Raw genomic sequence first — 23,800 nt, forward strand, 5'->3', positions numbered from 1 at the left:
TTCCTGAGTGGCATTCCCACTTTTGGACCCGACTCCTTCTTCCCGAGTTCTTCCTGTGAGCACAGATGGACAGCAGGGTGGCCTTCGGTGGAGTCCTTGCTATACAAGGCGCTATAAAGCAGTGCTGGGGCACAAATCAAAATCCCTTCACGTTGCCCTCCTTTTCCCCAATGAATGTCCTGCTCTGCCCTTCCTCTTCTCATGGTGGTCACTTTACTTTTCTGGGACGGTGGCAGGACTGCAGCTCGAGGACACAGGGGCGTCCTGCAGGGTCTGGCTGGAGTTTGTATCGGGATGTGTTTTGGGTTTGAGTTTCCTCGAATGTCCCGTGTCGCCCCGTGAGGTGTAAGGAGCTTCATAAAGTGAAGGCTGATGGATCAAACTTTGCATTTTCATTTCTGTGGTGAGAATTTCTCAGAGATCAGAGGAATTTGAATTATTATTTGACGATGACTGGGACTTTTGTGCTCGGGCTATAAGATGAAGACCTCTTATATAGCGCCTTTCACAGCCATCACCATCACGAAGCACTTCCTCTACGAGGCTGTTCTCCACATTACAAAGATGGCACCAGTACTGAGGTGAGAGTGAGGGCCGATGAATGGCCGTCTGCCACGTGACGTCTGCTGCCTTCCTGACCTTCTGTCCTTCTGGCTCTTCTTTTGTTATCTTTGTCACGTGACTTCACTCCGCCATGACACAGATCATTATACCGTATATCAATATAGCGCCATTCTGTCTTTCAGGACAGGCCTGCTCACTCTGTGTGTGGACATCCATGCTCTCCACTTGTCCAGGTAGATCTCTTCTGCTATTTCCAGTTTTCTCAGAGTGCTCTGCCACCCCTCACTGGCCATGTTGAAAGGCGCTATACTGGTGGTCATCAGGGCGCTCAGGTTTTTGTCATCAAGATTATTTTTCTCCCGTTTGTGGCACCCATTTCAGTGCTTCACCCCCTGACCCTTGGTGTGGTGGTCTGTCTGTCCAGTCTGTCCCTCTCACTGATCCAGGGTTAGGGTGATGGAGTGCAGGGACCCCTCAGGTGTATGTGAGGAACCGATGCCCAGCAGGGTGCCAGTGCTAGCTGGGTATTTATTTACTCTTTGGACTCTGGTTATGCCAGTCAGGATGGCAGCAAGTCACCGCCTAACATAGCAGCAAAGGGCAGAAGTCAGACATCCACCTGTAGAGGGCACTCTGGAGCAGCAAACAGCAGGCGGGCAGTGTGGAGGGCAAGGAGGTGAGGAGCAGAGCAGAGTGTGCGGCCCCTTAGTGCCCACGTCATCAGGGTCATCGAGCTTTGGCTTTTATCAGAGCCCCACGTGGGCTGAGGATTTAGTGTTCTGAAATAATCAGGGTGGAACTGAGGGTGTGATTGGAGCGCTAGGGTCACGTGACCATAATAGAATAATAGTGCGGATGAAAAGACTAAAACTGTTGCAGGGCAGATTATGGGCAGATGTGACAAAATCTAAGGAGGATAAACTGGTATAAGCAGTTAAGTGTGGAGACCATCGAGGAGCCGTGGAGCAGATTTAGAAATGTAATGGCGGACAAGGACAGACCTCCATTTGGAATTAATAGGAAAATGAAAAACACTCAGTGGGTTAATAAAGAGTTAAAAAAGAAGCTGCAAAGGAAAAAACAGACGACTAAGACGAATAACTTCAAAGTGAACCGTAGAGCGTATGAGAACAGGAGGGCAACCATTAAGAAGGAGATCAGGGAGGCTAAAAGACAGTTGGAGAGGAATAGCAGATAAGGAGAAAGACGACCATAAGAGACTTTTAATAGTAAAAGAGGAGGAGGTGAAGAGCATCAGGAGTACAAAAGAGGAATTAAAAGATACGGACTGAGAAATAGCGGACACTCTGTGAGGACGTGAGCAAGTGGATAACCTCAGAACAGTAACAGGGACTACTAAGGAGGGATTTGGAAATGTAGAGAGAGAAGAGCAGCTGAGATTAAACAGGCTGACATGAAACAAATCACCAGGAGCAGATCAGATTGACCACTGAGACCATAAGGAGGCTGGCGAGTGCAGATAGAGACACCTGGCACACACGTTTAGGAAGTCACTGGGCACTGGAGAGACTCCAAAGGACTGGAAAATGGTGAATATCATCTGATTACATAAAAAGAGTGACTGGGCAGAGCCAAGCAACTACAGGCCAGTAAGCTTAATGAACATCACAGGAAAATGAATGGAAGGAAATATTAAGGAGAAGATGGAGCAACACCTGGCAAGAACAGGACAGGACAGTCAGCGTGGGCTCAGAAGAGGGAGGTCGTGTTTTACTAACAGGCTGGAATTCTATGAGGAGCCAACAAAAGGATACGACCAGAGTGGAGCAGATGAGATGATTGATGTGGACTTTAAAAAGTCATTTGATGAGGAGCCACACGAGAGGGTGGGCATCAAACTAAAAGAAGTGGCAGTTCAGGGTGTGGGGTGCAGAATTGGCTCAGACACAGGAAGCAGAGGGTGATGATGCCAGGAACCTCACCAGAATTGAGTGACCAGCAGGGGGCAGTGATGGGGCAGCTGCTATTTTTAATATCTATAAATGATTTAGATAGGAATATAAGGAACACCCTGGTGAAGTTTGCAGATGATAGCAACATAGGTGGATTAGCAGATAATTTGGAATCCGTTATATCATCACAGAAGGACTTGGACAGCAGACAGGTTTGGGCAGATTTGTGGACGATGAAATTTAATGTCAGTAAATATAAAGAATTACACATATGAAGTAAAATGTGAGGTCTGAATACACAATGGGGGTCTGAATATTGAAAGTCTACATTATGAGAAGGACTTAGGAGTCATAGTGGATTCTAAGCTATCGACGTCCAGCCAGTGTTCAGAAGCCATTAGGAAGGCTAACAGAATGTCAGGTTATATACGTGACGTGTGGAGTACAAGGAGGTCACAGGAGGTTCTGCTTACCTTTATAACACACTGGTGAGGCCTCATCTGGGGTCCTGGGTGCAGTTTGGGTCTCCATAAAGACATAGCAGCACTAGAGAAGGTCCAGAGAAGAGCGACCAGGCTGATTCAGGGCTACAGGGGATGAGTTAGGAGGAAAGATGAAAAGAGCTGAGCCTTTAGAGAGATGAAGAGGAGACCTGACTGAAGAGTTTAATATGATGAAAGTTATTAGTCCAGTGGATCGAGACGGTGACTTTAAAACAAGTTCATCAAGGACATGGGGGTGGCACAGCTGGACACTTGAGAAGGGCAAACACAAACATTAGGAGCAGAAACACAACTTCAGGAAGAGGACCACAGACACATGGAATGAGTGATCAAATGGTGTGGCGGACAGGAGGACTTTAGGGACCCTCAATACTCGACTCGGTGTCATTTTGGAGGAGTTACGTGGAGACGACTGGCGAGCTTTGGTGGGCTGAGTGGCTGCTTCTTCTTCTTCTTCTTCTTCTCGTCCAGATTGCTTTGTGATGAGATTCCTCAAGCAGACCGCGCTGTCCAAAGTCCAGATGCTCCAACGCTCCCTTTGCAAAGCAGCGGAGAATCTGAGGACTCGTTTTACTTCACGCGGGCAGACATTCTGTGCGACGTCAGCGATAAATTACTTTAGGCGTCCAATCTCAGTCTTTCAATCTCATGGCATCCCAGTACAAGATAGAGAGGCAGCTGGCACAGGCCGCTGGCACTGCTGCTCACTTCTCCTGCTGCTTGAGGGGACTCAAACATAAAGTGAAAAGAAAAATAACAATTTATAAAGAAATGAGCCCCTAAAATAAAGGACCCTTCCCTAGAAATGAGTGTAAGAGCAGGGCTGGCATTAGACCCCGTGGTGCCCTCACACACACACACGCCCAGGGAAACAAATCAAATGTAAAACACATGAGGGAAACATGGTAAGCCAGTATTAAAGGCAAAGCAACTTCCAAAGCACAGACCATGTGACTCGTATCCACCTTCTTCAACTGCAGTTGGCGGTCCGGAGTGGTGAGTTGCTTTTGAACCTGTGCAGCCCCCCATCATTAGATTTATATTTACATTTATTTGCTTGGCTTTTTTACAAAGCGACTTACAAAACAGGTCAACATAATGAAGTAGACATCAGTCTGGGAGACTGTTTGGGAACAAGAGTGACAGGACAAGGTGACACCGCCAGTGAGGAGCTCCAATAAAATGCCAGCAACTCACAAGAAACCCACCAAAGCCAACATCAGTTAGACAGAAATGCACTAAACAAGGGGGTCCTCACGAGGGATTCAGCAGTTCAAATGGAGGCTGGCAGCTCGTCCCACCAGCCGGGGCTACGCTTGAGAAGAGTCAGCCTGAGATGTCACGGGACACAGAGGTGGCCATTTAACAGCAAACACGAGTCACTGAGAAGGAGCAGAGGACCCCTTAAGTGTCTCCAGACCCACTGACTACTCTGCAGGCAAAGATCAAGGATTTGAACTGAAGAGGGGAGTGACATGTGCCCACCTCAGGATTTTGGATCACTGGCAGCCCCTCGGTGACACCTGCCAGCAGAGAGCTGCAGTGTCCATACGTGACGAGACCAAATCCATGCTGCAGACCCCATCAAACTCAGCCTGATCGTACAGATGATGTAAGGAGTGACGTGGTGAGTGAAGGACGGCTGGTCATTTGTCACCAGCCCAAGGCTGCGTAGGGACTTGACAATAATGACAAAGCTGAACAGAGATGAGGCCCTGAATGAGCTGCGATAACCAGAAGGTCCGTCTCTGACAGGCTGAGCAGGAGATGGTGGTCCTTCATCCAGGTTGCAATATCAGAGAGACATGGAGAGTCTGCAGGTGACACACACCGTGTGGTCCTCTGGGGAGAGTGACAGGTGTAGCTGCGTATCATCAGCATAGCATTGATAGGAGGTGCCATGGGGCTGGATGGCACAGCCTGGTGAAGAAGTGTGCAAAGAGAAGATGAAAGGAACCCCCCAGTTCTCTCTTCTCTCCATGCTGGAATACACAGTGGGAGGTTCCCAAGCGTCAGGACCCCAGCCCCCTGAGGGCAGTACCAGTGATGCCAAGGTCAGAGGAGGTGGCATGGAGGATCTGGTGGCTGAGCTGCTAATTGATAGTTGCCAGTGATGTGTGAATCGCAGCCTTGCTCTTCTTTCCGACAAACACCACATTTGGACAATGGCCAGTCCACGGGTTGACTTCACTTTTGCCCAGATTGTCACTGGCATTTTCCTGAAGTTCAACAATTAAACCGAATGGCGCCAAAGCCAAGTCTCTTATAATTCAAAGTGTGCAAAACTGTGAAGAAGTTGGGGCCGCTGAGCAGAAGAAGACCTCTAAACACCTGAGTGTGGCCACCACCGAGCCTTGACTTGTCACTTAGGTGAAGCCCCTTTGGAGTCATCGGGGGGTTTGACGTGACGAGCTTCACGCACCTCAATCTGAGGTCCTCTGGTGTGTTCTCTGCAGACCTTCTCAAGCTCTGGCAGGTTGGATGGAGACCACTGGTGGGCAACTACTGTGTTTTCAAGCGTTCATGTCTAGACTGTAGATAGGAGGGCCACTCAAATCATTCCCAGAGTTGTCCCTCAGTCCCTCCTGTGCTGTTTTGGTTTTGTCCTTTTGGAATTTGAACCTTTTGCCCAGCCTGAGGTCCACGGTGCTCCGAGCAGGTCTTCCTTATTTGCTCTGTTCAGGTTCCTCTTGACCTGACGAGTCTCCCAGTCTCTGATGCTGCTGCCACTGCCAGGCCTCACCCTTGGAATACACAGGTGGCATCACTCAGGTGAGAAGCTGTGCCCGCATTCCTCCACTTTCCTCAAACCAGAGAATCTCGTCTCTCGTAGTCTGAGTTCTGAGCGAGGTGTCATCTGGCCACTGTGATAACCAGGGGTGCACCTGCCACCCCGGCCCGACACAAACAGGCAGAGACATCAGGTGCGTCCAAAAGAAGCCCCTTTATAGCGATAGGAGTCCAGAGCCGTCTCCAAGGACTGGTACCCGCTGGCACAAGTACTAGAATAATCCTCGCAGCCCCCTTCCTTCTCCACACTTCATGGACAAGCTTCATCCACCTCCTCTTGATTCAGACCCCCTTCTGTGAGGTAGCTGGTTCCTTTTAGGACGCACTCCAGGGGGCTCATTAGGGAGGTCTGGAATTACTCCCAGGTGTGGTGGAAGCTCAAATTGGGGTTCTGCAGCTCCCCTTGGTGACACAACAGGGCTGTGCCAACCGTACCAAGTCCCATATAGCCCTGTGGGACGCCCTAGGGGCCGTCACACCCCGAGGGGACTGCCAAAGAGCAATTTGGGGGAAATGGTGCTCTTCATAAGTCATCTCCCCCTGTCCTTCCATTATGGGAGCGTCCCTCTCAGGTAATGGCACCGGCCACCATCCGTCACACCACTCCGCCATGAAAAACAGATTAGTGGAGTGATGCAGTCATGGTGCTCCTTCTGGAAGCTCTCTGGAGCTTAGCCAGCATGCCCATTGGGCTCTTGGTCACCTCTCTTACTTTGGCCCTTCTTCCAAACATCTCCATTTAAGAATTGTGAAGGCCATTTAGCCATTGAGAACCTTTAATGTTGCACCCTTCCCTCCACTCGATCCCACCTCTAAGCTCTGCAGACACGTCCTTGGACCACCACAGGTTGGCTTTTGTCAACTGCTGGACCCTCTACAGGCAGGTGTGTGTGTGTGTGCCCCTCCTAATCAGTTGAGCACAGGTGGACCTCAGACAAGGTGTGCAAACACCTCCATGATGACCCAGACAATGGACTGCACCTCAGCCAAGCGTCAATGGAGGTTTTTTATTTTTCTGCATAATAGATTTGCAAACATTTCTAAGCTCCTGTTTCCGCTTTGTCATTCTGGGGTCTCGAGTGCTGCTTGATGAGGGAAGAAATAAATTCAATGAAATTTAGCACACGGCCGCAACCGAGCAAAACAGAAGGGTCTGACGCTTATTGATTATATTTCAATAAATGTACTGGAGAGCAGCAGACGAAGCCCACCTTCTACATTAGCCACTCGGGCAAGATGACGAGATTCCTAACCTTACATGGACATCGATAAGAAACGAGAGCTGACACGGAGTAAAGCCTGTCGAATGGTCACAACTTGTCACATCAGCCATGCCATGCCATACTTTATGAGAGGCTGAAGGACTTCCAGATTGACCAGTGGCCGGTCGACGCCATTATGAGGCCCTAGGAGGTGACAGGGGGATTCCCATTCGGCGTCCTTGGGTTATCAAAATGGCACCCCGCAGTGTCCATAGTGCGAGCCCCTTCACTTTTATAAATGGTGTCCCTTGGGGTGATGACACCCTAGATGTCCACCTGTGTCACCTTATGGATTGATTGGCTCTTATAATAATAATAATAATTGCCCTGCGGTGGGCTGGCACCTTGCCCGGGGTTTGTTTCCTGCCTTGCGCCCTGTGTTGGCTGGGATTGGCTCCAGCAGACCCCGTGACTCTGTAGTTATGATATAGCGGGTGACAGATAGATGGATGGATAATAATAATTCATTCAGTCTATGTGGCACCTTTTCACAGCACTAATATCAATAACAAAGACAAGATAAAGGTTTGGGGTGACCCTACGTGTTGTACATTTAAAAAGTAATACATGCTTTTCAGTGAAAGACCTCCCTACAGATGGGTGTCTGAGAATCGACTGCCCAATTCTGGTTAAATCAGGCCAGGCAGGAAGAGGCGGGTCCAGGAGGCCAGACACCAGAAGTGATGTCAGAGGTGGTCAGGCTGTCAATCATGTGCCCTGCAGTGGGAGGAAGAGAAGCCTCGTTAGCATAAAGCGCCGCCCTGTGGACTGCTGAGGAATTACCACCAGCAGCGCCCCAATGCACACGTGTGTGACACGATCTATAGGAGTGTAAAAGAGCTAAACACACATATATAAAGATATGGAGACCTGCGTAGTGACAAACACATGAAGCGTAACTTCCCTCTGCCTTTCCCCCTCATTCCCTGGTCGAGACCCCCCAGTGTGTGTCAAGGGGCTTCCTGCTTGTGGACTTTTTTCCTTTTCCAGAGGTGCGTGTTTTTTGCACAAAAGGCGACGGATGTGCGTCACGAGTAACGTCAGCTTGGATTTCCTGTTTTCGTGGACGTTTGCTGTTGTCCACCGTTGGTCACCGTTGTTTGTCACAAACCTTCTCCAGGTACACATGACATTCACATTTTTTCTCGGCCATCGTTACAAACTGCATTGGGTGAGCGACATATAAATGGGGACACAGCCACACAACTAAGCTGTGAAGGTCCAGAGAAGAGCGACTCGGGGGTCTGAACCTATAAAGCCAGCGGACATCAAGAGCTGACATGAGGGGAGTTTGTAAATTAGGAAAGGAATTCGTCCAGTGGTCCCATGGTTCTTGCTAAGGGCGGATTTTGCACAAATGGTTACACAAACACCTGAAATGAATGACTTAGCGGTGTGGTGGACAGGAGGGGTCTGGGGACCCTCAGAGGTTCTTATGGGGAATCTCCATGAATCGGACTGGTCAGCATGTTGGTCTGAGTATCCACAATTGTTCTACAAATTCAAACTACAAGGAGGAAACCAGCAGGCCTACAGAAAAGGTCACATTGGGGGGATTCAACACTTCCTAGTGGAGCCCCCCTGAAATGGGGAGAATCCGTGCGTTTACAGGCACCCTATAACAGAGAATAGAGCACTGGAGAAATAGTGGAGGCCAGGCCAGGCCAGATGTGAGGCAGACCAGGGGCGACACCAGCTCTAACCTGCTTAATCCGGATCAGGCTTTCAGGGAGCCATGCTGGGCACAAGGTAGAAACCGACCATGGATGGAGTACCAGTCTGCCACAGGGCCCTCACACACACACACGCCCTTGGGATGTCTGGAATGGCACATATTTGAGCCATGAGAGACACAAGAAGGTCACACAGACAACCACCAGGTGTGGGGCTCTGGATCTGCGAGGTGCCAGCACTGCCCACTGTGCCACCAAGCCATTATCTGGTAATATCAAAGTGTAGTGCCACCACGGGACCACCATTGCATTAAGTCTGAAGGCACAGCGTCAGAGAGCGAGCGCTCAGGTGTACCCTGGCCATGAAGTGTCTAGGGGTCATTGTGAAAGGCGCTATATTAACTGAGCAGTGTGCCATTTTAAATGTTGGTGAAAAACTGAGCTGAAGGTAAATGAAATCATGCCTGGCACTGGCAGCCCTGCTCTGTCTGGGCTCTCCATTACTTCCTCATCGCTTTAGTGACATGTTAGGCAAACAGTCATAAATTTGTAGGGCTTAAAATGCGAGAAGTCATCAAAACACGCACACCCTTTTATGGCAGGAATGCAGCGCGCACTCCCTACACCGGCGTGAGAGAGAGAGTGAGACAGAGTGTGACTCAGGAGCCAGCAATGCTTCCTCGGTTGCCAGGAAACAGCGAATCAGCACCCCTCCCGTGCCAATGGCGATATGCCCGCTTCTTCATCGTGCTCCTTACAGTTTCACCTGTCGACTCGTCCTGCTGATCAAAGCCCAAGCCGCTCGGACGGTGAGTTTTGGCTGCTGAGGTTTCATTTCTGTTTTCGAGGTGTGTCTGTCTGTCCATCCAGCCTGATTTGGGGGTCGTGTGCCCCTTTATTGTAATAACTTCCCCAAACTGGCCACCCACACTTTTATATCACAGTAGTGCATTAGGTTTTTAAATGTCACAGTGCCCCCTACAGGTGCCACCTAATATGCACCTTAATAGAAGGAGAAGGGTCTTTGTGTCTGTCAGATTGCTATGTCTCTGTCATTCCAACAGATGGCGCATCACAAATGTTGACCCTGCTTTTACAAATCCCATACCAAATGACACTGCATGGTGCATTGCAGACCTTAACACTGAGGTCTACGTTAGATTTCAAGCTGTCTTTGGTGGGTAGCACAGCTAGTTTTGTGTCAATGACCTAAAGGCCCTGCCAGATCTTACCCTATCAGTGCCCCTTGGCACAATTGTCTCAAATCCCCTGCCAGCGCCAGCTCTAGTCATTTTGCTGCCCTAGGCACGCCCACGCCGAGGAGCCTGGAAGACAACTGCTGTACATATTCTTGTACGGTGGAGGGGATTGGCTCTTTTTGAAGTTTCACACAAGTCACTCACAGATGTCAGGTGGGTCTAGAGATGGCCCCCCTTGGGTTTTAATGTGACTTATACATGAATGTCCCTCAGGGTGATAAGAGGGGCTTTGGGAAGAAGAAGAGGCGGGACATAAGTGGAAAATGGGGGGCAATGACTTGGGGAGAAGAGGAGGGGGGGCTCATTGATGAGGGGTGGGGCACAGGGCAGAGGGGAGGGGCTTAGGAATAAAAGAAGGGCCTTTTGAGAGAGTTTAGAGCATCAGAGCCAAAGGACATGGAGAGAAGGGGCGTGGCCTGGGACAACGGGAGGGGCTTGAAAATCTTAAACTCCCCTTTTTCCTTTGATGCCTTTATTTGTGCCCACTGGTCCTGACAAGTCGCAGTTTTTTATTGGCATTTGCAGCCTCGCTGGGCTTTGAAGCTGAGTCACCTTAGGAATATGGCGCAACAAGAATAAGAGCTGTAGGGGACCACAGGGGACCACTGGGGACAATCAGAGATTCTGTCACAAAAAGCTTTGATGAGGGTTGTTTCTCTCTTGTGTTGCAGGGATTGTCTTTGGACCCCCAGCCCTGACGCGTGTGATTGTTATATTTCATTCAGGGCTCCTTCCCTGGCTGGGGTTCAAATTCATATTCTTGGCCGTCTTTGCTCAGTTTTGATTTGATTTATGTTTATTTGCTTTATTGATTGTGTTTGCGTTTCGATGCCTCGGTGGAGTTCTAGGCATGTTGTGGGTGGGCCCCTAGGAGGCGGGGCCACCTGCCAATCACTGCCAGGCACTGCCCTCGGCCTCTAAATCCAGAGGGCTTCCCACAGTTCCTGGCGGGTCATTGTGAATGCGCTCTGGAGTTGGTGAGTTTGTGCGTCTTTGCGGTGCTTTTTGTGAACTTCCTGAATCTTTGAACCTTCTGCTTTGACCTCACGTTTGGAGTCGCTTTTGGGGTTTGTTTGCTTTGGATTTCCTGTTCATTCCGCCTTTTGGGCTCCACAGAGCCTTCTTTTGTGTCTCTGGACAGTTTTGGGGAGATGAGTCTCTTTATTTTTATGAAGAGTCTTCTCTGTCAGCCTGGGGTTTCTAATGTGAATTCCCCCTCTGGTGGGCATTTTTTGGAAGTGCTTTTGGAACGTTTCGGGTCTCTCTGGTGCTTTGAAGCTCTGCTGGTTGTGACTGTCACTTCGTCTTAGGTTGTCACCTTTTGTCCAGAATGTGCGCCTGCTGGTGCTGCAATAAGAAATGTTTGTGTTAATCGGCTGGCATTTGAATGGGACGGCACTGCTGTCATCGTCTCTTTGTACCCTAACCCCGCCACCACCTGACCGCTAATTATGACGAGTGTTACCCTCATTACATGTCATCTTTTCTTTTGTTTCATTTTGTCAGAGTTCCATGCTAAGGCAGCCATCATAACCGGCCATGGCTCCCAAGAGTGGCGCTAATAGCTCACCCAACACGGTGACACCCAGCACAGCTGCCAACGCCACCACCACTGCTGCTGCAGATGTCTTTGACCAGCTGCTTAGCAATATCCCATGTAAGTGTGGCATTTGGGTGGCACACCCTGTTCTTTTTTTGTTCACACTGCCTTTATCAGAAATGACCTATGGGTGCCCACCATGGCGAGCCGTCCACCTCTGCCATTCCCAAAGAGACGCTGTGCCTGATGTTTGCTTGTCTTATCGCTCATCACAAAGGCTGCAGGAATCATTGCGACATTTTGGCGTGCCACTGAGGCCACCACGCCCGCCTGACTCAGTTCTCCACAAAGGTGCCTTATTGGCCAACATCTGTAGAGCTGCCAGGCTGTCCCTGTTGGATAAAAGGTGAGAAGGAAAAGTTACACAGAGGCCATCAGAAAGGAAGGGACAAGTGGGACATCGAGCAAACACACGTGTGGCATCAGACCAAGGTGGCCACCAACTGGAGTTTTAGTAGTGAAAGAGCTGCCAAGAAGGATGCCAAGTGAGTCAGAGAGGGTGAAAGTGAACTAAAACGTGGAAGAGGAGCAACAGGGAGGGCAGAGGGATTGAGAAATTGAAAAGGCATTGAGGGGTCCGTGAGTGCAGACAGAAACCCGGGACACGACTGGCGCCTGGCACATACCATCCTATTGAATAAGAAGGCCAATCCAAGGAATTCCAGAGTGCGCCGCAGGAAAAGGAATGGAAGGAAAGATCAAGCAGAGTGAGCAGTCGACACGAGTTCAGAAAGGTGGGGTCCTGTTGGCCTGCTATGGTGGAAGCAACAAAAGGCGACGGCCAGTCGAGTGGAGATGATGGATTATTGAGCAACTTGAAGACAAACAGAAACTTGAGATCAAACTTAAAGAAGATGGAAATGGAAAGTCAGGAGAGTCGAGGTGAAGTTAGACATGGTGACCAGCGGGGGGCAGTGCAGGGCTGCTGCTCTTTTAAACACACAGAAGGCCTCAGATAAGAAGAGAAATGGCAAGCTGGACAAGTAGGAGGGATGGCAGAATAAGAAGACCCAGCAGAACCAGTAAAGAAGGAACACGGGCTTGAGCAGACCTGTGGACCATGAATTTAGGTGTAAAGTGTTACATGAAGATATTAAAACTGAATACACAATGGCACCCCTTAGGAGACGGACTTGGGGCTCAGAAGACAGGAACCTTTAAGAAGGCCAATAGCAGGTTAAATGATATGGCGCCCCCTGGAGGTTACACTTTAGCTTCTTAACACCCTGCTGGAGGAGGTCCAGATGAGAGCAACTGGGCTGATTCAGGACCACCAGGAGCGCGTGAGCAGGAAGTACCAAAGAAGCTGAAATAAATGGCGATGAAGAGGTGACAGGACTGACGTGATGGGTTCCACGGTGGCACAGTTGCGGTTAGGAGACCAGGGTTTGCATGCTGGGTGCTCCTCGTGTGGCGTTTCTCTCCGTGTCTGCATGACTTTCCTCCAGGTGGCCCAGTTTGCTCCCACAGGCCAAAGACATGCAGGCCAGGTTGACTTGGCCCGAGTGTGAGTGTGTCCACCATGCGATGAACTGGCGCCCTGCCCAGGGGTTGTTCCTGCCCCGTGCCCCATGCTTACTGGGATGGCCTCCAGCCCCCTGTGACCCTGCTCAGGATTAGAAAGCGGGATGGCATGACTGAAGGGGACAGAAGTGGTTATGAGTGGTTCGTAGGATGTTAGATGGTTTAGCGCCCAGTCAGTGGTGGTCATCTTTACGTGACATAACACACAAGTGAGGCCTCCTCAGGACTTTTCTACACAGCAGGAGCACAAGAGGAAGGCCAGAGGAGAGCAGCAAAGCTGATTCAGAGCCGAGGGAGGAACAGCTGAAGGGGACGAGCCAAATGGGGATGAAGAGGTGACCTGAGTGACACGGACTTATAGGATGTTAGGTTATATAGCGCCCCCCACCTGTGCAGTACATGTCAGTGACGGTCATCCTCAAGCCTCCTGACACGCTAGTGGGGTCTCAGCTACAGTACTGTGTCCAGCTTTGGCCTCCATGTTACAAAAAGACGCAGCAGCAGCGCAAGAGGAAGGCCAGAGAAGGGCAATGAGGCTGACTGAGGGCCATGGAGAGCAACGAGTAGCAAAGACTGAAGAAGCTGAAGAGGTGACCTGATGGAAGGAGGGACTGTGGCAGATCCCGGCCATTCATTTTCATTGAGTTCTTCAACCAACAAGAACACGGGGGGCACAGACGGACCTCGTCAAAGAACAAAGAACCACAGGAATGACTGACCCAGTGGTGTGGTGGACAGGAGGACTTTAAGGCCCTGCAGAACATTTTAGACGTTTGGTGACTTAAGACAGCTGAGCTTAGCTGGGCACTGGTTGGCAGTCAGCGCCCTTTACTGCTCTCTGGTGTTGTACTGTGAATGCCAGAGTGAGTCTGCAATCAGAGTGGCACACACACACGTGGCACATAGAAATAAACAAAGAGGTGGGCACCCCCTACAGACAGAACACACCATGATGCCAGCCCAGACCTTCATTTGTAAAGCGAGGTTAGGCTTGAATTCATATAGCGCCTTAAATAACGAGCTTGAGCACCAAACCAGCCCGTCTTCATTTCAAACTTTCGGAGGGGTGAATGATCTGAAAATGGCCGACTACTTGCAGACTCTCATATAGCGCCTTCAAGTCCTGAAGGTGGCCCGGTGTGTTCCGTCCCCAAGTCTCTAATGGTCTGTTTGTCCTTCCAGTGCCAAAATGGGCCATTTTCACAATCGCTGCAGTCGCCGCCCTTCTGCTCCTCCTCTGCTGCCTCTGCATTTGCGTCAAGTGCTGCTGCAAGGACAAGGCGAAGAAGAAGAAGAAGGACAAGATCAAGCTGAAGGGCGTCTCGGGCACCACCACAGCGGCACTGGTAAGGACACACATGGGAGTGGGAACGAAACTCCTGGTGCCAGCTGGCCCAAGGACCCTGAATTGTCTTCTCTGCTTGACTTGCAGGTCCAGCCGGGCGTGGATGATCTCGATTACGGCTCCAGTAACAAGCGCAGGGGCAGACTGCAGTACGCGCTGGAGTACAGCTTCACCAAGCAGGAGGTCAGCGCTCTTTCTCTTTGGTCCTCATCCTGGCTGTCGGGCAAGGGCACGATGATGCCACGTCTGATGTTTCCTCTCCGCTCGGCCATATCTTCCTCTTTGCCTCTTTGTCTGTTTTCTGTGCCACGCACTTCGCCACGAGGCTGGAGAGGGTGGCATGAGGGGTTGGCAGGACTGGCACACTTCAACTGTGAAGACGAGGTGGCGCAGGGGCTCAAGTCTGTCATATCTGTCCACCCTCCTGTTTCCTTCTTTGTGTTATGAATGAATGGCTACCGGGAGGGCTGACACCCCGTTGTGTAAACCGGTGGACTCCCGAGTCCTCACACGTCTCCACGTCTCATTTCAGCTCAACGTTGGGCTTAAGGAAGCGGCTGAACTGCTGGCCATGGATTCTGGTGGGACGTCAGACCCCTACGTGAAGGTGTACATCGTGCCGAGCAAAGCAAAGACCTGTGAGACCAAAGTGCTCCGGAAAACGGTGAACCCCGTCTTCAACGAGAACTTCAAGTTTGAGGTGAGCGTCTGGGCGCCTCCTGCTGGTGACGGGGGGTTTTGTGGTCCTGGGAGAGGAAATGAGGGAATGACAGAGGGAATGTGTAAATGACTTAACGAATGAATGAATGATGAAATCATAGCACAGTCCGCAAGGCCCACCTGGACAGCCCACTCACTGCCCGATGACATGATCAGCCAGATCACGGAATGAATGGATGAATGAAAATAAAAATGAATGAAGGAATTGATGAAGGAATTAATGAGTCAATGAGTGGGCAAAGGAATTAATGAACAAATGAAGTCGACACTTGGATTATGAAATGATAACACTGGCCATACGGGCTACCTGGTCAGTGAAAGTCCACTTGTAGATGGATCAAATGACTCGCCAAATGAATGGATGAACGAGAAAATAAATGAATAAATGAACTAATGCGTTGACTGAGCAATGAATGAGTTAGCCTGGCACTTGGATTATGAAATCATAGCACTGGCGACGGCGAAGGTCTGCTTGAAGTTTGCTGAAATGGCCAGTCGAATGAATGAATGGGTGGGTGAAAAAATGTATGAATGAATTCAAAAATGAATGCATGAACAGATGAGCAAAGAAATGAATGGACTGATTGATTAACGAGTGGACGGAGTAATGGATGAGCTTGGCGCTCTGATGATGAAGTATATTGTAGTACAGGCCACACGGACTACCTGGACAGTCCAAGTCCACGTAGTGACTGATGAGTGAATGGACGAGTTGAGTAATGGATGAGCTTGGCGCTTTAGATGATGAAGTCCTAAGGCTGGCCACACAGCCTACCTGGAGAGTGAAGGTCCACTCAGGGTCTGCCCGCCCTGCCACCGTTTTTGCCCAGCGGCGCCCCCTCCTGCTGTCACTGAGTTTTTCTTTCTCCTCTCTTCCCCTCCTTGCAGCTCCCGGTGAGCGAGGCCCCCGAGTCCACGCTGGTGATGGTGGTCTTCGACTTCAACAGGTTCAGCAAGCACAGCATCATCGGCGAGCTGAGGATTCCGCTCAACACCATCGATCTGAACCAGGTCATCGAGGAATGGGGCGAGCTGACCGAAGGGTCTAAATCGGAGGTGCGTCCACAGCGTTTTGAGGAGCCCGTTGATACCAGCGCCGGGTTGGCCTTTTCATTTATTTAAGGCCTTTGGAGCGTCTCTATGTTTTTATTTGGCTCTCTCGGCTACTTGGCCACTTCTCTTCATGCACCTTATAACATCTAGTTGTCCGCCACCGGCCTCTGGTCCCCCGACCTGCGATGAATGACCCTTGAATCCGATCATGTGGCCAGTCACGTGTTGCTCCCTTAAATAACTGAGAGAGACTCATGCCATCTGACAGGTGCTGCCCCCTGCTGACCGGGCACAAAATCACACAATGTCCTGAATGTCACTGAGAGGCCTGACTGACCATTCACGGCCACCTCAAAGTCCTGCTATTGTTAATCAGCTCAGTGTCCTGTCCAGGAGTGACCAGAGCTTAAGGTGGGGACAGGTGAGCCCCTCAGGCGAGGAGTCAGAAGGTCCACTGGCTTCTCAAAGTGATGTCCTCCTATATATGTGTGGGCACTTGTCAGTGTGTGTGTGTGTGTGTGTATCTGGCAGGTGGGTGCCTGACACCCCTATGACACACACATGGCATTGGCATCATTGGCAGCCACAGCCATCTTCACACCATGCAGCAGAAGACTAATGGCTGTCATCACCTAAAGAGCCACATGAGAGGGTGCTATGGCACTCCGACAGCCCACAATGCAATGGTGCCCTTTACTCTATAGTGTCCCCTCCCTTGGCACTTTGTGTCATTGATGTTAAAGTCCATAACTTCAATAACTCACTCTGTTCTTTCTCCCAATTTTTGCCAGCAGCAGGAGAATCTGGGCGACATCTGCTTCTCTCTCCGCTACGTGCCAACCTCCAGCAAACTGACGGTGGTCATCCTGGAGGCCAGAAACCTCAAGAAGATGGACATCACCGGGATGTCAGGTATGTCAGCTTTGAGCTGTTTAACGTGGGATGGCGGCGAGCAAAAAAAAAAAAAATGTCCCTCGACGTGACACACATGTCACAGTCCATCCAGATAAAACGTTCAGATGGAAGAAACAGAGAGGCGATAAAACGTCACCAACTGTGACGCAAAGACAAAATGGTGTGGCTTTGAGGTGGCGACAGCGGGGACACCTCCTGGAGGAGGGCGGAAGTGCACTAGCGGGGGAAAGACGCGGGCCTCGTGACGCCTTACTGTCTGATTTGATTCGTATTTCTGTTGTTTCTGAATCATTGTGGTCAGGAGCACATTAGGGGTTCTCTTCTGATGTCGTCGCTTTGTCCTGCGGTATTCTTATGAATCAATTCTCCGTGTTTTTCGGTCAGCCCCGATATTTTTTTTTTAACTTTCTTCGTCCTGTTGCGGCAAATAAAAAGTACGAGGCATCAGACAGACGAGCTTCACTTCACTTGGCCCCTGCAGTCCTCGCCACTCCACGCTCTGCCTTGAAGTCCTGGCTCAGGGCTCTCGTACACTCAGAGCCACCAAAATCAAACGAGTCACCGACGAGCTGCGGTGACTCACTGGGGGCGTCAGACTACACGACATCTGGTCACGGGCACACACTGCGCCAGCCCACGACTCGCTAAGAAGATGAAAGTGAAGGCTTTGGCTGAAATAACCGAGGGTCACGTCCTCAGGAGGGTCAGGACACCATTGACTGGGTTACCTGCCTACCTTCAGATGATACTTGATTGGCCACTGTGTCATGAAACGGGCACCAAAACTACAATAGAAACGGGCAGACTGGCAGAGAGATAGATAAGAAAGGCACTATACAGTAGATAGAAAAGACTGAAAATGTGGTCATCCAAGTGAGGAAAGGTCAATAACTATGGAGGTGCCAACACAGCCCTCCCTGTTTAACTGCAGGGTTCAACACAAAAACGACGCTTGATGGCATAAGAAGACAACAAAAAAATAAAAAAAGGTAATTGCCACATGGCTTCAGATTAACTTGGCTCTGCCAATGGTTGGTCAGGCACTGAGCTCCTTTGGTCAAGTTGTCTCCATGATAAGTGACACCTCCTTCTGGGTGGTTGTCCTGCTGGAGGTCCAGGACTGGAAAGGACGGAGTCAGTTGCCCTCACTGGGTGGTTTCTCGAGGCTGGGAAGGAACAAAATGAAAATGACAGTTAATGACAGCACCCCCTCTTGGCCCGGGGTGGTATTACATACCTGGGAAAAGCTTGGATGGAGATCTTCAGATGCACAAGTGTGACGATAGATAGATAGATAGATAGATAGATAGATAGATAGATAGATAGATAGATAGATAGATAGATGATAGATAGATAGATAGATAGATAGATAGATAGATAGATAGATAGATGGATGAAAGGCACTATATGATAGATAGATAGATAGATAGATAGATAGATAGATAGATAGATAGATAGATAGATAGATAGATAGATAGATAGATGTGAAAGGCCGCCTACATTCCTCTCCTGCTAGCTCTGTCCACTGCCACCCGACTCCGGCCTCCTGAATGGAGTGATGCGGCCTCCTTTATACTACACCCGGAAGTGGTCCTGGTGTCTCCCGATTGACTCTGGCGCTGTCCATGCGTCCCCTGGTGGAGGCCATGGACCTCTGCTGGGTTAAGCGTCTGAACTCTAATTCCGTGGCCCCAATTCCCAGCCATCCATCACACTCTCTCTCTCTAATCTTGCCGACTATGCTGTCTATCTATCTATCTATCTATCTATTATATAGTGCCTTTCACTCTATCTATCTATCTATCTATCTGATCACAGCCTGTAAAGTTGGTCTCACTGGCCACCAGGGTACAGTTTGTGTGTGGCTCATGGGGGTCTTTTCAGTTTTGTGCCTCTAAGGGGGTCCAGGAATATCCTTGCATGCGAGCTGAAGGTTCTGCCTGAACGTCAGAGTAGCTGCCAGCTGAAGAGACGTGTTTTTAAATGTTATTTTATTTTCAAGTCTGAGTTTGACCTTTTGAGGCTCATGTGAACTGTGGAGAGTCGAGCGCTGACTTTCCAGCACACGCGGATACCAAAAGGCCACAAGAGAGTCTTTGAGTTTTGTTAAATTTGCCAAAGCTCCTAAATTCCTCCATTCACTTTGTATTTCTGGGCTCGATGGTGCCAAAGGGAGGCAAGTGGGTGGGGTCAGCAACTTTTACTGTTTTTTGAACTGACCTATAGTAGTGAAGAAGATGACCCATAATTAGAATAGAGGCGGGATTTAAGCAACTTTCATTATTCCTAGTGATGATGTCACATGTGCATGCCCATAAACAGAAAAAAGGTGCGGCTTTAACCATTTTGCTATCGGCAGTGAAGATGCCATTTTATACCCATACTTACGTGAGCGTACCTAGACATAGAGAGGAGGCGTGGCCTCCAGCTTTTCTGAATGTTGTGATTGGTGGAGTTTCTTGAGTGGGCGTACCTAGTGAACAATTGCCAAGCTTCATCTCCAATCTGGGCGGTCCGACCACTGGAGTTCGCTCTAATGGCACCAAGCCACAGTCACCCATCTTCTACTTTTCTTTTTAGATCCTTACGTGAAGATGCAGCTGATATTAGACAAGAAAAAGTGGAAGAAGAAGAAGACCTCGGTGAAGAAGAATACACTGAACCCTTACTTTAACGAGTCATTTTCTTTCGAAGTCCCATTTGAACAAATACAGGTGAGCAGGGCTGGGTGACTTGGGGCGCGCGGTGGGCCTTTTCTCCTGGAGTACATCGAGAATGGCTGCCAGTCCTTGTCACACGTGGCCCCTTGACTCGTTCGGTTCAGATCAGATCAGGAAGCAAAGCCTAGTGGCTCACTGGTTGACTGCCTGCACCTGATTGGTCACTTTCCCTGCCTGCTGCTCTTCAGTCCCACAGTAATGTTATAAAAACCCTTCCACGTTAAATGGTGTCAGGTGAGAAAGGCGCTATATTACCAGCTGACTGACTGTGGGTTTCCTAAAGTCGTCTACTCACTTGAAGAAGCCATTTGTGGTCAGGTGACTTCATACAGATTCACTGCAGATGGTGCTGCCCCCTAGTGGCTGAGGACTGTAAACCTCAAAGCTGTCATTTCAGCTCCCTGGAGAAGCGGGTGACCATCGTGTGCAGGCTGTCACCCCAGTAGAGGAATGTCCTTTAGGTCAGCTGGAGGAGGACGAGGAGCCTCAGGTGAATGTGCAGCCGTAAAGGTGAAGGAGGAGAACCGCCAGCTGCCAGCCGCTTGCCCATCCAGGTCGTTGTTGTTTTATTTCATTGTGAATTTGAAGTGCTGAGCTACAGAAACCCATCTTTCTCTCCCTCTTCCTTTAGAACATCCAGCTGGTGATCTCCGTGTGGGACTACGACAAAATGAGCAAAAACGACGCCATCGGCAAGATCTTCTTAGGCTGCAACGCGTCGGGCAATCAGCTGCAGCACTGGTCTGACATGCTGTCCAACCCTCGGCGGCCCATCGCCCAGTGGCACACCCTGCAGTCGGTCGAGGAGGTCGACACGGCCCTGGGACTCCGCACCAGGTTCAACCTGCCGCTCATCGGTAAAAAGTTTTAGAGGCCGGCCGGCCGCCTCGCCCGACTTTTAAGTTAACTTCTGTTTCATGTTTTCACGGATGGAATTTACCAGCAGCTGGCTCAGAACCCACTTCTGCCCCCAAGAAACTCGAGCTGGGTGCTTCAGAGAGCCTCGATTTGGTGTTAACTCTTAAACGGCGGCGCTATATAACTTGATGGAGCTCTGAATTGTCTCTGCCTGATGACTACCTGGTGAGCAGTGTGGCCCACGGGACAATCGCGCCTCGTATGACAGCAAGACAAGCCACTCCGCCCGCCGCACTCTCTTGTACCGTACACTTTGGGATGGTGCTCGCCCGCTAGTGCGCTTTATCAAACCCGCATTGTTCGTTCGCCTTTGTATGTGCTGTGCTTGTGCTGTAGGAGACGTGTTGTCCCAGCTAATTTATTTTTGAAATTCTGGTTATTTACTGTTATTATGTGACACCGTTTTGTTTATCTGATAACGCGTTCATTCATGGTGTCGTCTGGCATTGAAATCCCACCGCTGCCATCCTGCTTGGTGCCCAACTAAACTCTCACTGTGTGTCTGAGCCCCATCTGTGCCAGTTGGTGGTGTGTTTGCCACATCAGAGTTCAGAGCCTATTTAAGATGGAGGCATCTCGGAAAATCAAAGATGTTGCCTGCTGATTTCTCTAAATTATGAATGACAGCTAATCCTGCCAACTACGCTATCTATCTATCTATCTATTATATAGTGCCTTTCACTCTATCTATCTATCTATTATATAGTGCCTTTCACTCTATCTATCTATCTATCTATCTATTATATAGTGCCTTTCACTCTATCTATCTATCTATCTATCTATTATATAGCACCTTTCACTCTATCTATCTATTATATAGTGCCTTTCATTATCTATCTATCTATCTATTATATAGTGCCTTTCATCTATCTACACCTTATTTTGACCCTCTGGCTATTGACCCCTTGACTTCTCCCTGGTGTGCCCTTAGACTTCACCTCTTGCTCTTCAGTTATGTAAGTTTGGTGTCTTTATTTCACGTCCATTGGTGTCCCTCCAGACTGCACAATGAGATGCCATCAATGGCACACAAAGGCATGTGGAGGTTTTCATAGGCTTCCTACCCACCAGGGACCCCCACACACACCCACCACTACCACTGTACAGCCCCTATCGTGTCTGCATGCTGTGCTTTCAGTTACCTGCACACTGATGCCTTTCACTTAATTATATGGGCGGGGCTGTCAGGAGTCTAGTGGGCGGGACCAAGCAGCCATGTGATCATGTGTTAAGAACAACGAATCAATAAAGGCAATTCAAAATGTCTTGTCATGTGTTGCTGGATTCCTTCCAGACCTTACCTGTTAACTAAGAATCCTTCTATATAGCGCCTTTCACAGTAAGCCTCACACACCAGGTAGGTGTGAAAGAGTCAATCTGTCTGCTACAAAGGGATGGCATTGAGTGTGGCATAACCCTTAGCCAATCTTGCAGCCACTGGGTGACCAACAGATGGCCATCTTTTTCCCAAACCGCTGGGAAGGGTGCTGGCCACTTTGCCAGTCTCAGCTAGGACAACATTACAACACTGACGAGGACAGGCCATCAGGCCCAATAATCCTACTCATCGATGTTCTCCAAAACGATATCCAGTCATATTTTGAAGGTCGTGCTGTCCCATCACACGGCTTGGACTCTTATTCCATGCGTCTGTCTGTCTGTCTGTCTGTGTGTGGAATTTACTCTTTGTGAGTTTTCATCGGCAGTCTTGTTGCCGTAACCGCTGGGACCCCATTCAGTCCTGTCACCTCTTAACCTCCACCTGGTTCTCCTGTTTTTGGTCTTTCCTGCCCACTTGCTCTCCTCTGGACCTTCTCAAGTGCTGCTGTGTCTGTTGTTGTCACATGGCGGCTCTGCAGATGAGGCCTCACCAGTGGATGACCTCCTTTATCACAGCAGGGCGCCATATAACCTGACGTCCTATTAGACTTCTGAATGGCGTCTGTCTTGATGAGCCCACTATGACCCCCAGGTCCTCCTCATAAGGTGGAGTTTCAAGTTTGTGGCCACCAGGGGACGCTCCAGCTCCCCAAACACACGACACCCAGAAGCTCCAGACACAAGTTGCCAAAGCGAAGAGGATTTTATTGTGAGAAACTCTTTGTTTCCAAGCATTTCCCACGCCACAACCAAAAGTACAGCAACTCTCTGTCTTCTTCTTTCTCTCTGTCTGTCTGTCTGTCTGTCTGCCTCTTCCTCTCCTCCTTCCTCCTGACTCCCTGAGATGAGGCAGTCAGCTTCTTTTATATAAAACCTCAAAGCACTTCTGGTGTCCTACTGGAGGCCAACAATGAAGGGTTCCCAGTTCCGGCAGCACCCCCTGGTGGCAGCTAAAGCCTGGATTTTGAACCATTTTGAAAATGTGCCCCCCGTGTGTACTTTGGACTCGAGCCCCCCCTTCAAACACCCTGACGATTTCAGCTTTACGCGACACATGCACATCGTGAAGCAGCAGGTCATTTGCATTCATCTTGTGATTTAAGCCAAGAACTTAACTTCATCCAGCGGGATGGCTGAGCTCGTTTCTGACACAACATCTTATGAATTTCGCGGCTCAGCGCTGGACACGACTCGTCTTAAATCGTCCTCCACTTGCTTTTGATGTACGGTAGGATGTAGAACGTTGCTTCACAGAGCAGGGGGTTGGCGCCAACGGCAAAAGTACATCAGCGGCACATCTCGATGGTTCAGGAGTTTCTGTATCAGCTGTCATCCAAAACTCGGCCAGTGACACCGAATGAAGACCTGCCGTCAGTGTCCAACCACCCGAAAGATCCAGAAGAGCATCCTGTTGGCACGATGGAAGTCGATGCCCCACGTTTGAAACAAAAGGATTACAAATCCCGACATGCTGATCCCGAAACTGCTGCTCAGGTAAATACTAACTGAACTATGCGGGAAGGCCTTGCAGGTGTGGGCACTAGGTGGCACTGTCGCCCCTTTAAACCCAACAGACAGACAGACAGACAGACACTCAGGACGCGGGGTGAAAGCACACAGAAGTATTTTAATTCTTTATTCCTTCTTTTCAGTGCCTCTGA

General features: G+C 49.7%; 1 protein-coding gene across 1 annotated transcript in view; it reads left to right on the forward strand.

Moving 5' to 3' along the window:
• Positions 1-21,148, forward strand: part of syt8 (synaptotagmin VIII) — a 34,495-nt gene extending 13,347 nt beyond the window's left edge. The window contains exons 2-9 of the mRNA XM_039738260.1: positions 11,471-11,621; positions 14,271-14,434; positions 14,521-14,616; positions 14,966-15,133; positions 16,042-16,209; positions 17,001-17,118; positions 19,702-19,835; positions 20,473-21,148. Of these exons, the coding sequence (XP_039594194.1) occupies positions 11,504-11,621; positions 14,271-14,434; positions 14,521-14,616; positions 14,966-15,133; positions 16,042-16,209; positions 17,001-17,118; positions 19,702-19,835; positions 20,473-20,712 (1,206 nt within the window). The 5' untranslated portion in view covers positions 11,471-11,503 and the 3' untranslated portion in view covers positions 20,713-21,148. The remainder of the gene's footprint in view (positions 1-11,470; positions 11,622-14,270; positions 14,435-14,520; positions 14,617-14,965; positions 15,134-16,041; positions 16,210-17,000; positions 17,119-19,701; positions 19,836-20,472) is intronic.
• The last annotated feature ends 2,652 nt before the right edge of the window (positions 21,149-23,800 follow it).

Source organism: Polypterus senegalus, chromosome 1, assembly GCF_016835505.1.
Source record: "Polypterus senegalus isolate Bchr_013 chromosome 1, ASM1683550v1, whole genome shotgun sequence".
NCBI lineage: Eukaryota > Metazoa > Chordata > Cladistia > Polypteriformes > Polypteridae > Polypterus > Polypterus senegalus.